Source organism: Antedon mediterranea, chromosome 6 (assembly GCF_964355755.1).
Source record: "Antedon mediterranea chromosome 6, ecAntMedi1.1, whole genome shotgun sequence".
Lineage (NCBI taxonomy): Eukaryota > Metazoa > Echinodermata > Crinoidea > Comatulida > Antedonidae > Antedon > Antedon mediterranea.
The window spans coordinates 1,739,199-1,753,786 of record NC_092675.1 but is presented as its reverse complement, the minus strand read 5'-3'; the positions used below and the strand labels follow the sequence as shown (position 1 = coordinate 1,753,786).

At 34.3% G+C, this 14,588-nt stretch overlaps 1 protein-coding gene across 1 annotated transcript; it reads right to left on the bottom strand.

The window, feature by feature from the left end:
- Nucleotides 1–2,239: 2,239 nt before the first annotated feature.
- On the bottom strand, nt 2,240–11,646 carry LOC140051229 (ATP-dependent Clp protease proteolytic subunit, mitochondrial-like). The gene is made up of 7 exons (XM_072096366.1): nt 11,549–11,646; nt 11,085–11,174; nt 9,878–9,949; nt 8,618–8,714; nt 8,243–8,430; nt 8,002–8,107; nt 2,240–3,469 (listed from the first exon to the last, which is right to left on the bottom strand). Exons 1-7 carry the CDS (start codon nt 11,570–11,572, stop codon nt 3,339–3,341), a joined length of 708 nt encoding a protein of 235 aa, XP_071952467.1. The 5' UTR covers nt 11,573–11,646; the 3' UTR covers nt 2,240–3,338.
- Nucleotides 11,647–14,588: the final 2,942 nt, after the last annotated feature.

Here is a 14,588-nt window from a genome sequence, read left to right as displayed (position 1 = left end):
AGCTATGAGATTTTTTTATTCACTTAGCTAGAAGTGTTTTCCTTAGCCTAAGGCCAGTTTACACAGGCGAGCGGTAACGTAGAATCTGTATCCAGGGAGTTGTAAAACTTATTTTACAACTCCCTGCTGTATCTATCCTCAGCGGAAATCGCCCGTCATAAAGCGTGGTTCCCACTAGCGACGCAACACAAGGACGGAACGCAACGCAAGTGAATTGACCAATCACAAGCGATGGCTTATTCGCTTGTGATTGTTAAGTGTCTATAACTTCGCTTGTCATTGGTTAAAACGCTTGCGTTGCGTTTACGTCCTTGCGTTACGTCCTAGTGGGAACATAGCTTCTGTATTTGTATTACCGTTACCGCTTGTCTGTGTAAATTGGCCTTAATTGTGAATGGTGAATACGTCCACAGTATCTCAATATATAGTTTCTTTAATATAAAAACAATACAGACATTAGCGTCATCTACATCACAACAAGTAGTTAGACATGAAATATGAGTAATGTCTCATGCAAATGTATGTAAAGCTTTCACAGCAAACAAGTCGTTATTTATGATACATATGAGAGTTCAAGAGTGTAGTAGTGCAACATACTGTTATTTCAATGTGTTATTTTCACAGTTAATTTTCCAACGTCAAATATAATTAAATTTTATGAATTTGCAGACTATTTTTATACGTTTCTGGATTGGTGATTGAAACAACCGTACGATAATAATGTCAGGGTTCATGTTTAATGTGCGCTAGATAGTTTAAGATGTACCCATGATTCAGGGTTAATGTTAGGGCTGAGTGGTGGTTCCAATATGGAAGGAAACGTGACATTCGATTGGTATATAAAGTTCATGGATGCGACTTTTTAGTTCGTACATAAGACTACAAATGACTAATAAAATGCTACATTTCTATAGCACTATTTAAAAAATTAATTTGAACAAATTTGCCAAAACCGTCATTTTACAGAATATAAAATATACTGAATTCATATAGTGCTATTTTTTCTCTATAATTGAGTAATATCATTTCTTACTTGACTGGTTACGTCATAAATTGCGTATACAGCTGTGTATGTTAATATTGTATATCTAGGCATATACATACAATGTCATTTGTAACGGTCAATTTCAAATGTCGGAATAAAAATAATATGTACTGTTATAACTATAACTTTTTTAATTGAACATAACGATTTTTATAGATTAAAACGGCAGACGTTCTTAAAAGACCAATTTACAATGTAATAACATTTAAATTGTATAAAGGGATATTTTTAGATCATCATTGTTTTTTATGTCGAAATTTCAACAAAATGTTATCAGATTACAACGGCAGACGTTCTTAAAAGACCAATTTACAATGTAATAGCATTTAAATTGTATAAAGGGATATTTTTAGATCATCATTGTTTTTTATGTCGAAATTTCAACAAAATGTTATCAGATGACTAAATATAGGTAAAATGACTTACGTTTCTGTTCTGTTTTTATTGAACTCATATTTTTTTTCGTACTTTTATTTTGTTTTTTTCGTACTATAGTCAAATTATCCACTGTATACCCACCAACTTTGTTTCACTTTCTAGGGAGTTACCGGATATGGTAATACATTGGTTAAACTACCTAATTACTGAAAAAAGGATGTTTGTATTTGGCCACTTTAAGGGAAATTCATGTTTTTTCGTCCTGATTTCTGTTACACATATTTGTTTTATGTACATTTAACCATTGGGAACCAGATAATATATTTAAAATGCATGCCTGTACCTGAGCTTTAATTGGCAAGAATAGGCTTTAAGTGGCAGGAATAGGCTTTCGTAGATTGTTAATATAATTGTCTGTGACATTTATATAAACCAAGGAGTCCATCTAAGAGGAAATGAAATTTCAATTTCATATTGTAATTACAAGCAAGTTATTAATATTCCATTGCAATCACAAAATTAATCACTTTGTTAATAAAAAAACAAATCAGTTTAAAAAAGGACATTAAACTCTTGTTGGGAAAAACATTAAATGTAATTATTTGATTTCGTTTTAGTTGATGATTTATATATATATACAAGGAATTTAAGTAATAAATGTTTAATTTTCAGAGACTGAAAGTAATGTTCAAAACCCCAAGTGTTTTGATTTAGTATTTTCGAATATTCTTAAGATAATGATTTGCGTTGTACAGTGAATGAATATCAACCACAATGTAATCAAAAATGATATATGAAACATAATCATGTTATTTTATAGTTACAACTTCATATATCTACAAGCATCCTCATTGTTATACAATGTTCTTAGTTTGAAAATAAACAATATTGTTATATATTCATTATTCATAGTCTAGTCATCTATTCATATTTTATAGTAAATGTATTTATTATTTATCATTACTTCTACGGTACATGTTTTAACAGGTCTTCTTTATTTTCTAGCATAGGTAATTGTTTAATTACTATACTATCTTTATACAGGCCTAGTGTTTTTATTTTATAGTTGTTTTTTTTAAAGATTTAAACAATAAACAAATGTTGTTCTTTCTCTAGCTTAGAAAACTTGTTAATCTATTAAAATCTTTAATGTTTTTTATATGTATTTTCTAAAAAGATTTATTTTTCAAAAAGTCTTTAAAGATGCATTGTTCCCGAAAATATGACAAATAAAGGTGAATAGAATCAGAATTCGAATAGGTAATTTTTAGGTTTAATAAAATTATTCACTTTTGGCCAAAAAAATGAACATAGTTATAATGATTTTTCTTATAAAACAGACAAAAGAAACAGTTAACTTAACAACCAATCAATTGGCTTCTGATTGGCGTTTTTTTTTAAATATGGTTTTATCAGGTAAATGCAATTTTATTTTTATCCAATTATTGGAAATTATGTGGCATTAATTATATGACTATTCAACAAAAAAATGTTTTCAATTGTTTTTCAGGGGACAATACATCTATGTTGTTTTATTTTCTAGCCTAGAAAATTGAAAACAAGATCAAATGAAGAAAATAAACATTTATGTTATGATGTGCTTATGTTGTTGTCATTTTCCTGGTCTGGTAGCACTGGTGTATGTTATGGTGTGCCAATGTTGTTGTCATTTGCCTGGTCTGGTAGCACTGGTGTATGTTATGGTGTGCTTATGTTGTTGTCATTTTCCTGGTCTGGCAGCAACTGGTGTATGTTATGGTGTGCCAATGTTGTTGTCATTTGCCTGGTCTGGTAGCACTGGTGTATGTTATGGTGTGCCAATGTTATTGTCATTTGCCTGGTCTGGTAGCACTGGTGTATGTTATGGTGTGCCAATGTTGTTGTCATTTGCCTGGTCTGGTAGCACTGGTGTATGTTATGGTGTGCCAATGTTGTTGTCATTTGCCTGGTCTGGTAGCACTGGTGTATGTTCAAGTACTTTGTCTAACAAGCCGAACTGTACGGCAGCCAGTGGGTTCATGAACCGATCACGTTCCATTGCCTCTTCTAAAGAAGAGAAAAAGAAACAATTATACTAAATTATAGAATAATAGGTTTATAATTCTAGCATCATGATTCATTCTATGCTTTTTAAGTGGTCGATTTGATAAGGCAAAGATGTAAAGCTCTGTCTGCACTATAAGACTCTATGTCATCTGCCCATATATGGATATGATGATGTCATATCACTACCATATTTGGGCATATCACTACAATATTTGGGAAAATCACACTTTTTTTGTCAAACTAGTTTGATAGTGTAGACAGAGCTTAAATAATATGGTTACATTTACCCAAAACACATTGTCTGACTTTAAATTACATTTTTTTTTTTCAAGTAAATAAATGATTTTTTAATGGTAGGTATATACCGGTATCAACAGACTAAGTTTCAATTTTCTTTCAAATTGTTAAAGGATTTCTCTCAATTAAGAGCGCTTAATATATTATATATGTTGAGATTATGTCAATTTAAGAGCAGTGTAGTACAGGAATAGAGACTGGCCATGAATTACAACACAGTCACTGTATACACATATCAAGTTATCTTATTATTTATTCGTAAGCTATGTTATTATTTTCTGTGAATCATCGAATTATACTATAGTAGACATTACATCTAAATAATTTCAGTAATTGTCATACGCTTTTTGTATGTCTTATTGATCAAATACCCATTTATAATACAGCAGAGTATCCGTAAGATTAGAAACAAATATAAATGCAAATCTGTTTGATTTTAAATTGCGTTACATCATTGACTTTATCCTAATAATATGCATGAATTTGTTTAACTAGATGGTACGCTCGCTTCGCTCGCGTACCATCTAGGTCGTGCCCACAGATGGTTCTCGAATACACAGTAATTTCAGCGTAAAAAAATGCTTTTTTTGATGTACGTACTGCAGGACGATAATAGTTATTATTGTTTACAGAAACGAATAAATAGACACGATGATTTATGTATTAAACTGAAATTAGCACACTGGGAATTACTTCCGAAAGAGAAACTTGTCACAAAATGAGTCCAAATTTGTTATTTGGACTCATTTAAACAAACCCAATTTGTGTTTTGTGTGTAACATTAGTTTTGAGGGATGGGGGAGAGGATATGGGTACAAATAAGAACAATGTTTTAATATATTATTTATCTACTCAGTAACGAAATATGTTTTTCACTTTGATACTGTAGGCCTATAAATAATATACCACTTGATACAGTAACACATTTGCGACTTAATACTTTGTTAAAACTGTCACTGTCATAGTCCATTGAAATAGCATAGTACATGTAACGATACACGTACCACTACAACGTTTATATTCTTTATAATTATTAATTAATACAAACGTTGAGAAGCAACTGTCAGTAGTAAAGTTTATATGTATATTGTACGTTTTATATAACAGTAGGGCCTACTCACAGGCCTATAAATAATATACCACTTGATACAGTAACACATTTGCGATTTAATACTTTATTAAAACTGTCACTGTTATAGTCCATTGAAATAGCATGTACATGTAACGATACACGTACCACTACAACGTTTATATTCTTTGTAATTATTAATTAATACAAACGTTGAGAAGCAACTGTCAGTAGTACAGTTTATATGTATATTGTACGTTTTATATAACAGTAGGGCCTACTCACAGGCCTATAAATAATATACCACTTGATACAGTAACACATTTGCGACTTAATACTTTGTTAAAACTGTCACTGTCATAGTCGATTGAAATGGCATAGTACATGTAACGATACACGTACCACTACAACGTTTATATTCTTTGTAATTATTAATTAATACAAACGTTGAGAAGCAACTGTCAGTACTACAGTTTATTTGTATATTGTACGTTCTATATAACAGTAGAGCCTACACTCACAGTAATACGTTTATTTGTACATGATTGTGTTATACATCTAACAGTACCCACACTCACAGTAAATTCAATGGCGACCACAAATGTTAATACGTATTTACAGTAATGTCCAAGTATTGCAATACTTATCTATATATAGGTTTTAGGTTAATTCCCCAAGGGCCAATAAATTTACCTACAGCTGGTGGTACATGAGTTAAAGCAAAGAGTTATTATTGGAATGTTCCATTCATCGGAAATCAATACATTTGTATAAATGTATATTAAATCTATCAAAATAGTATGTTTTTAAGAAAATAGGTCTGTCTTCAACATTATGATGCTGTACTCGAGCTGTTCAACCGGTTTTTATCCATTAAAAACAATTATCGTAGGAGGAGATAGGAAAATGCGAAGCATCCTCGTATTATTGTATGCGGGTATTTTTCAAGATAGACATGCATTGGACAGTGTATACCACGATCGGAAAACACCCCTAATTGGGGCAATTCGTTTTAATCATCAATAACTAATTATCGAACTCCATTTAATTAGTAAACAGGGTTACATCAGGTGGTTAAAATCAGTATCGAAAGTACGAACCAACTTTATATACCATCGAGTAAACATTCTAGAAGTAAGGCGCGATTTACCGAATTTTGCCCTTACGTAAATTTATATATAGATAATGTTAACTCATAAAGATCTTAGAGAGATTAAACGTAAAGGTAAAGGTGAGTCCCGTGTTCATTCTGAACGTAGGGGAATTATAAGCTGTTAGAAGCTTATTGTACTAAGCCTCGGCATTATGTGGTAGGGTGGCCAGTTCCTTTCCACGCCGCCATTTTTCTCCCTAGTATTTTCAACCAGATACTCATTTTACAGCTGAGTGGACTGTGAGTTGTCGGGAATTGAACACGGGTCTATCTTTATGACAGTCAAGTGTCCTAACCAATCGGCTATCCAACTCCAACTTAGAGAGATTATATATTTTGCTTTATATGCAGATGGATGTTTACAGTATGTAGACTTGCCACAAATTGTTTAAATTCCAGCTCAAGTATAGTTATGACACGCCATGTGTGCCAAAATGTTTTTTTTTCACAAATATTAAGCCAAATTGTCGTCTAGAACTGTAAAACAATTAAATCCTTTTTTTTGCAAAATGTTCAGAAACTATTAATTATTCTACAGTATTTCCAATTACTACAGTATAATGTCAATCGTTATGTAAAACATTCAACATTCAACATTCAACTTCTCTTGCACTTTTATGGACATTTTCAGGAAATACTAAAGTATCTAATACTAAGAATTTTATGAAGCAAAATTTGATAAATGGTAGGGGTTAGAAGCGAAAGCCAAGATAAATCATTTCTCGGTATTCGTTAAGTTTTCTTCTTAAAGTCTACAGTTCAAAAGTTAAGATTCAATTGGTTGATTTATAGAAATGCTTTCATTAGTGCTTATATTAGTCATTATAATGCAAATACACTAATTGCTCAATTGTCCCATAGATTAAAAAGAAAATTCTATTAATTGGTCATGAAGACTTGCAAAATGTAATTATTAAAGGTAAAATAAATTGTAAGGTAAATGGCATTGTAGCATGGTGAGAAGCACTGTAGCATGGTGAGAGGCACTGTATCATGGGGAGTGGCACTGTAGCATGGGTAATGGCACTGTAGCTTTGGTAGTGGCACTGTAGCGTGGGTAGTGGCACTGTAGCGTGGGTAGTGGCACTGTAGCTTGGGTAGTGGCACTGTAGCATGGGGAGTGGCACTGTAGCATGGGGAGTGGCACTGTAGCATGGGGAGCGGCACTGTATCATGGGGAGTGGCACTGTTGCGTGGGTAATGGCACTGTAGCGTGGGTAGTGGCACTGTAGCGTGGGTAGTGGCACTGTAGCATGGGGAGCGGCACTGTATCATGGGGAGTGGCACTGTTGCATGGGTAATGGCACTGTGGCATTGGTAGTGGCATTGGTAGTGGCACTGTAGCGTGGGGAACGGCACTGTAGCGTGGGGAGCGGCACTGTAGCGTGGGGAGCGGCACTGTAGCATGGGGAGTGGCACTGTAGCATGGGTAATGGCACTGTAGCATGGGGAGCGGCACTGTAGCATGGGGAGCGGCACTGTATCATGGGGAGTGGCTCTGTAGCATGGGTAATGGCACTGTAGCTTGGGTAGTGGCACTGTAGCGTGGGGAGCGGCACTGTAGCGTGGGGAGCGGCACTGTAGCGTGGGTAGTGGCACTGTAGCATAGGTAGTGGCACTGTAGCGTTGGTAATGGCACTGTGGCATGGGTAGTGGCACTGTAGCATGGGGAGCGGCACTGTAGCGTTTGTAGCGGCACTGTAGTGTGGGTAGTGGCACTGTAGCGTGGGTAGTGGCACTGTAGCATGGGTAGTGGCACTTTAGCATGGGTAGTGGCACTGTAGCATGGGTAGTGGCACTGTAGCATGGGGAGCGGCACTGTAGCATAGGTAGTGGCACTTTAGCATGGGTAGTGGCACTGTAGCTTGGGTAGTGGCACAGGTAGTGGTACTGTAGCATAGGGAGAACCACTGTAGCATGTTGCGTTCAATGTAATAAGAAATGTTAAATCATAAATAAAATGAAAATAAGTGAAATGCAAAAATGAAAATTATGAATAATGCAAACTCTTACCTATTACACTCAATGGTTGACTTGTGTGTTTCACATAAAGTTCATTTATTTGTGCTCTCATCTTTAATATCTCCTCAGCTTGAATTTTTATATCTGTTGCCTGACCCTGTAAGAAAAAAAAAACATCATTGGTAGGAAATCAGGCTAAGAAGAGTTTGATTGTGGTCATTTTTATGGACTAGCATCCATGCTACAGGCTTGCCCTTTATGCCACAATACAAACTAAGGAACAATTCAATACCTGAGCAGCTCCAGATGGCTGATGGACCATTATCCTAGAATTTGGTAGGCTATGCCTCATACCAGGTGCGCCTGCTGCTAATAGTAATGATGCCATGCTACATGCTTGCCCTACACACCATGTCGCTATTGGTGGTCTTACATATTGCATTGTATCGTAGATTCCTAATCCAGATGTTACTGCTCCACCTATAAAGTAATAGATTAATATTTATGAATTCATTTATTTATTTATTCTTTATTTTGATTGGATTGCATTTTCAGTAATGGTAATGGTCCAGTTACAAGTTTAAAAGTCTGATGAGTTCACTCTTTGACCCACTTACTTCTCTCAAATCGTCCGCATAATATTATATTATATAAGTACTGTACATACCTGGACTGTTGATATATAAATGAATAGGTTTCTTATTACTTTCCGATTGTAAAAACAGTAATTGTGCTATTACTACACTGGATATTTCATCATGTATCTAAAAAAAAAACACAATAAAAAAATCAATAGTTGAGCTATATATAAATTTATAATCTTTCAAAATAGTAGTACTGTGATTAACACAGTTGTTCATGTTAATATGATGATAGTTGAATACAACTTGATACAACAAGTGAAAAACCTCAAAATTATACATTGATATGTTTTAATGTGATGTTTGTTTATACAAAAAAAAATTATGTCAAATAGATATCTGATATTATAACACATTAAGTAGATTCTTGTCATTTGATTGGATGATTGTGGATCACATGATATTAAAATAACTGCACTATTGCATGCTCAACTTATATTTTTCTTGCTTTGGCATATACGGTAAACTATTTTTGATGTGGATTCGTACAATTTCATGCTTAAACAATTTAACAATTTTTATTTGCACATTGTACTATGTAAACATGTTTTTGTTACAATACATGCAGATTTGACAAACAATAACCCAGCTCAAAATGCTAATTTAAATAATAATGTAATAATGATGTATACACTACTGTATATGTAAACATTTATAATACTCAATACAAGCTGTATTATCCAAATATTAACCATTAAAATGATACTTTTTAATTAAAATTTAATTAAAATAATATTAATATAATAATTATACAATTCTAATCTGATCTATGTTATACGATACTACATAATATGTGTGAATTCAACCATAATTAAAGTGTAACACAAATAGGATATCTTATTGCTATTTGAGAACATTACATTAGGACCATTGATAGGTTTCACAGAAATTTATATCAGTATTTAATGATCGCCCACACAATAGTATATAAACCAATTTTAGCACAATAAGGCCACACAGAGGTTTAAAAATATAACTTCCCCTAATTGGTTAAAGCCCACTCTGGGCTACTTTAGGGTATAAACTAGCACTTTGGTATATTGGCATAGCTAGTCTTTTTGTATAGGCTTAATTTTCTATTTTTATAAGGGGTGTGGTTATACAGTACTGTATTTTTTTTTTTTTTCAAACCCAACCAACAGCAAAAAGAAATTTGCCAATAAAACTAGGAGGGTATATGATTCTATATGGTAATCAAAATATTACAATTTTAGATTGAGTAATGGAAAATGAAAATCTTCAAAAGTTCATTTTTAAAATATAAACTTCATATAATGTATACTTACAGGCCCCATCAAACAAATAATTCTCTCCTTTAAAAGTCTTGAATAGATATCATAAGCTCGCTCTCCACGTCCCTGAAGAAAAAAATACAGTATGTAAGAGAAATATTATATGTTTAATAGAAGTTAGTTTTAATTCAATTTGTGATGTTTATAGAAAAAAAATGTTAATACTATTAAACATATCATGAACAACATGCTTCAAAATGGGTGCATCATGGTCACCTAAAGGTATAGTCACTTTTTTGACGCAGGGGTGCGTCATAGTATTCATAATGTTTGACGCACATTGAACACATGACACACACCTCTCCCGGTGGTTGTATAGTGGGTCAGAATTGTGGTTGGAAAATGTTGAAGTATTTTAATTATCCATGGGAAGGGGCTGGGAGTTTGGGGTGGGGATGTAGGCCAATCACCATAACCGAAACTGTATTTGGAATGTTTTAAACTACATTTGAAAACTACCACTGAGGGATTATGGGTTGGGAGTGATGGCTAATATAATTTGTACTGACCGTCTTAAACACATCACCCAGTGTGTCTGGGGTGTGTTTGGAGGACGAGGAGGAGGGGGAGCGAAAATACTGCCGTAATGAAGTAGCCTATATGATTGGAATTGTACTAGGAATATATTTGAAATGTCCAGGGGAGGAGTTAAGGTTTGTTGATTGTGGCTGGGATGTTGAGAGGAGAAAGAAGGCTGGGGGACCGCAGCAGTAATTATTAGCCAATTTACAGTACAACGTACTTAAACCATTATTAGGCCTATGGTATCATAGCTATGTATACTCCTCTCAATTTGAAGCTTAGTTTGAATTGAATTTGTCATTCAATGGGAAGAATTTGTTTTTGAAAAAGAGTGTGGGGTGTTATTGAAGAGGGGTGAAGGTTGGTAAGTATAGTAGAGAGATACTGGCGTTGGGTGTTATGTACTGAGATTGAGAAGGCTTTAAACTAATTTTGAAACCTGTCCTGGGGCGGGTATAATTGCTAGTACAATTGATAAGGGCCATGAGAGTAACTTACAAAAATCTTTTACTAAAGCTGCAATGATACGAGGGATACCATGTTTCACCATTTCGGATTGGAAGCCTGTCTGTATTAATCCTCCAACAATTAGTAAAATCAACTTCAGGAAAAACTGAGAATAAATAGCAACTTGTCTGTTGACACAGGATTGGTTTAATAATGTGATTTATTTACTTACTGTTTGTTCTATAACGATTGGCACCATTGGTGAATTCTTTTGCACAGTTTGGTGGAAAGCCCTCCATTGTTGGATACCTTTACACAAATTCTAAAAGAAAACAACAAGTATCAGTATAAAAATGTTGTTTTTTGTTTTAGAAATCTTATAATGTTGTGAACTACACAGCAATGTTATTTTTTGGTATATTTCAGACCTTCAAACGTACAGACTTTTTGCAAATTTCACGGCTTAACAAGCAAGGAACTGAATGGGGTATGGTTGGGACAAACCGTCCCGATGGCAACCAGGCCCACTACACTAGAATGGCATAGCCGGCCTGTCATAATCTACCTACAATACATACAGGCAAAAGGCCTATAGCTCTAGGCCTAGGCCTAGCTTGTAGTAGATGTGTGTGGTTAGTACACATAATTTTATAAATGTAATTATGACAGCTAGAATGTCATTCTTTTCATTATTACCTTAGCATGTTTTGCTCTAAACATGACTAGGCCTATTATTACTTATATATATATATAATATATATGGAATATTCAAACTCGTGTTTCCTAAATTTTCGTCGCCGTATATATTGATGATGTACTAACTGTACTGGTTTTCGTACTTTTTTTTAGTCGAGTGTAGGCTAGAGGGCGTGCTTCAACTCCAACATCATCATATTATTTATCTGCTCTTTTATCATGTAAGAATATAAGCCCTATCTACACCAGAGTTCCGCAACATTTTTAGACCGCGACCCCATGATCCTATTTTGGGAATTTTCGCGACCCAACATTGCGTATTTGATCTTACAGAAACACTCCCCTCCTCAATACAATTCTATATTTGTTCCTAACATGTATTTGTGTTCTTAAAATTGAGGGTGCTAAGCATTACGACATCGATCGTTTCCATGGCATAACCAGATGCATTGACTTTCCTGTGTGGTGGAACGGGGGACGTATTATTCTGTGAACCCCAAACAGTACCTCGAAAGGTTTAACTATTTTCCACCACGACCAGCATGGGGTTCGAACCCCATGGTCGTGGTGGTGGGGTTGAATTCGAACCCGACATCCGTGTTGTTAACACAGTGCTCAGCCGACTGAGCCAACCGATCATCTTGGATATAAACAGGTTAATACCAGCTTTGACGGTCATGAATATAATATTATGATGTAACGATGAATTACGTAATAATAAGTTCGCTTCTCTCAGTCATGTACTTTGTAGCGTAACGGGTATTCTCTGTTCTAATGCTCTGTTCGTATACTCTAAGCGCTAGAGAATGAAATCAATAATGTTTTTATTTTATTATAAAGATATTGGGACAGTTAAATTAATTTAGGAAACAGGTAAGATATCTTTGCGATTTCTACCGTCATGGGTGTACTACAGGTGTTTTGGCGCCACGCGCAGCAGCAGTAGTGACTTCTCAGTCAATAACCGCGCGCGTGAACGAGTTCATCATGTGGTCACTTGACTGGTGTTTGACCGATTCTCATGAAAAATGTCAATCATTTCAACTGCTGTTACACTATGTGTCAAACGATACAACACAATGACAGCTTCGTTATTACTTAACTAAACAGTGTGGTTCATTAGCGAATTTTTATGTTATTGAAATCAATAATTCGGAAGCATCATTAGCAGATGGATATCGGTAATCAATATCGGTAATTGGTCATTGTTCCAAGCGGTAACGGTTTGACGAAATATTAGCTTTATTTTAGATTTGAAAGTGGCACTTTCACAACTAAGTAGACCTACAGTACTAGACGCAATGCAAGGACGTAGACGCAAGTCAATTGACCAATAACAGCGACAGATAATCCATCATCACTACTTGTGATTGCGTCCTATTTGGGAAACAATTGTAAATACTGTAATACCAGAGAAACTTCAGCGAACTGCACTCTGCAAGCAAGACCAAACGTTAGATTGTTCATATGATAATTCCTATCAATGCTATCTGCAAGAGTCCTTTAATACATTAATAGTTCAGTTATTACAGTTCAGTTCAAACGGGTTCACGAACCGGTTCCAAACCACATTTTGGACAAGTGACGAAAATTCTGTAATAAACAATCTAGAACAATATCTAAGTGCGCATTACGAAAAATGTTTCATGTGAACGCGAAGCGCAGTCACGATTATACGAACTACGCATCGCGTCGTGATTGGTCAAAGATTGCGACGCGCTTAATTAACGTCATTGCATTGCGTCCCCAGTTGGAATATTATTTTATTCAATTACGTCTGTCGGCCGGATGAACAAATATCTATGTGCGCAGACACACAACGCGCAATTTATTTGAGGAAACGAAGAATATATAAAGAAAATAAATTCAGTAGGCCTACGAGTAAACGAATTGTAGGTGTGCCAATATACATTCTAATTTATGTTTCCGATTCTACAGCAAGTAAGCCAGCGATCAGAATATACAGTAGGCCTAATACTGGAAATGCATTCAAAACCACAAAAACACAGTAGCTAGTATTCGATATATTTGTTTTTAATAATACAGTTTTAAGTATATATCAATTATCATACAACTTTTCAGAAAAATAAACTGAAAAGGCATAAATGTGGAGGAAAACGCATAGAGACGAAAACGCATTTTTACTGTATAGTAGAGAAGAAACACACATTACTACAGTATATTATAATATAAAGAAACGCATTAACTGTAGATGAAACGCATTAACTGTAGAGGAAAACGCATAAAAACGAACACGCATGTTTACTGTATAGAAATGAAAATGCACTACTATTACTATTTATAAAGAAAACGCACTACTATTATTATTTATAAAGAAACGCATTACTGTATATAGAAAAGGAAACGCATTACTGTATATAGAAAAGGAAACGCATTAGTACTGTATAGTCAAAACGCATTGATGTATAGTCAAAACGCATTGATGTATAGTCAAAACGCATTGCTGTGTATAGAAGAACAAACAATGCACTATTGTTATAAACAACACATAAAACAATACAGTATTGTTATAATATATTTTTCTGGCTGTATTACTTTATCGTTTTGATTTAGCTCGCTTTTTTTTGTATCTCCATTGAGATCCAGCCACTGAGTATTCTTAACTGATTAAGCCGAGCAAGGAAAATGTACACTTACCACCAATGAATCAACTCCATAGTAGGGCTAGACAAATAATTTACATTTTAAACAAGCATAGAATAATATTCCCCCACTCTCTAGTTCCTTTAAAAATTATTGGTAATATTTGCACCATTTAAAACAAAAACTTTAATTGCATCTTTAAATGGTTAAAGACATTTTCATTTAAAAAATATGTACAGTAAAATTGAATATTGGTATTTCTTCCCAATAAATAACATTATAGTATACAATAATTTCAGTACTTCTCTTTAAAACATGTTCTCAAATGTGTTCTTTATCATTGTTATTTTTATTTTAACAATATTCTCATTGTAAGTTTTCAACTTATTTAGTTTATTTAAAAGTTGCAGGCGGAAAAATATGGAATGACTTGCCA

Bases quoted from the DNA above. Each gene is read 5' to 3' on its own strand.
- LOC140051229 (XM_072096366.1), bottom strand. From the start codon at position 11,572: ATGTTTAGAGCAAAACATGCTAAG. The intron at 9,950-11,084 runs GTAAGTAAATAA...TTTTTTCTTCAG, and splicing joins CAATCGTTATAGAACAAACA to GGACGTGGAGAGCGAGCTTA. The intron at 8,108-8,242 runs GTATTGAATTGT...TTTTTCTTACAG, and splicing joins AGCCATCTGGAGCTGCTCAG to GGTCAGGCAACAGATATAAA.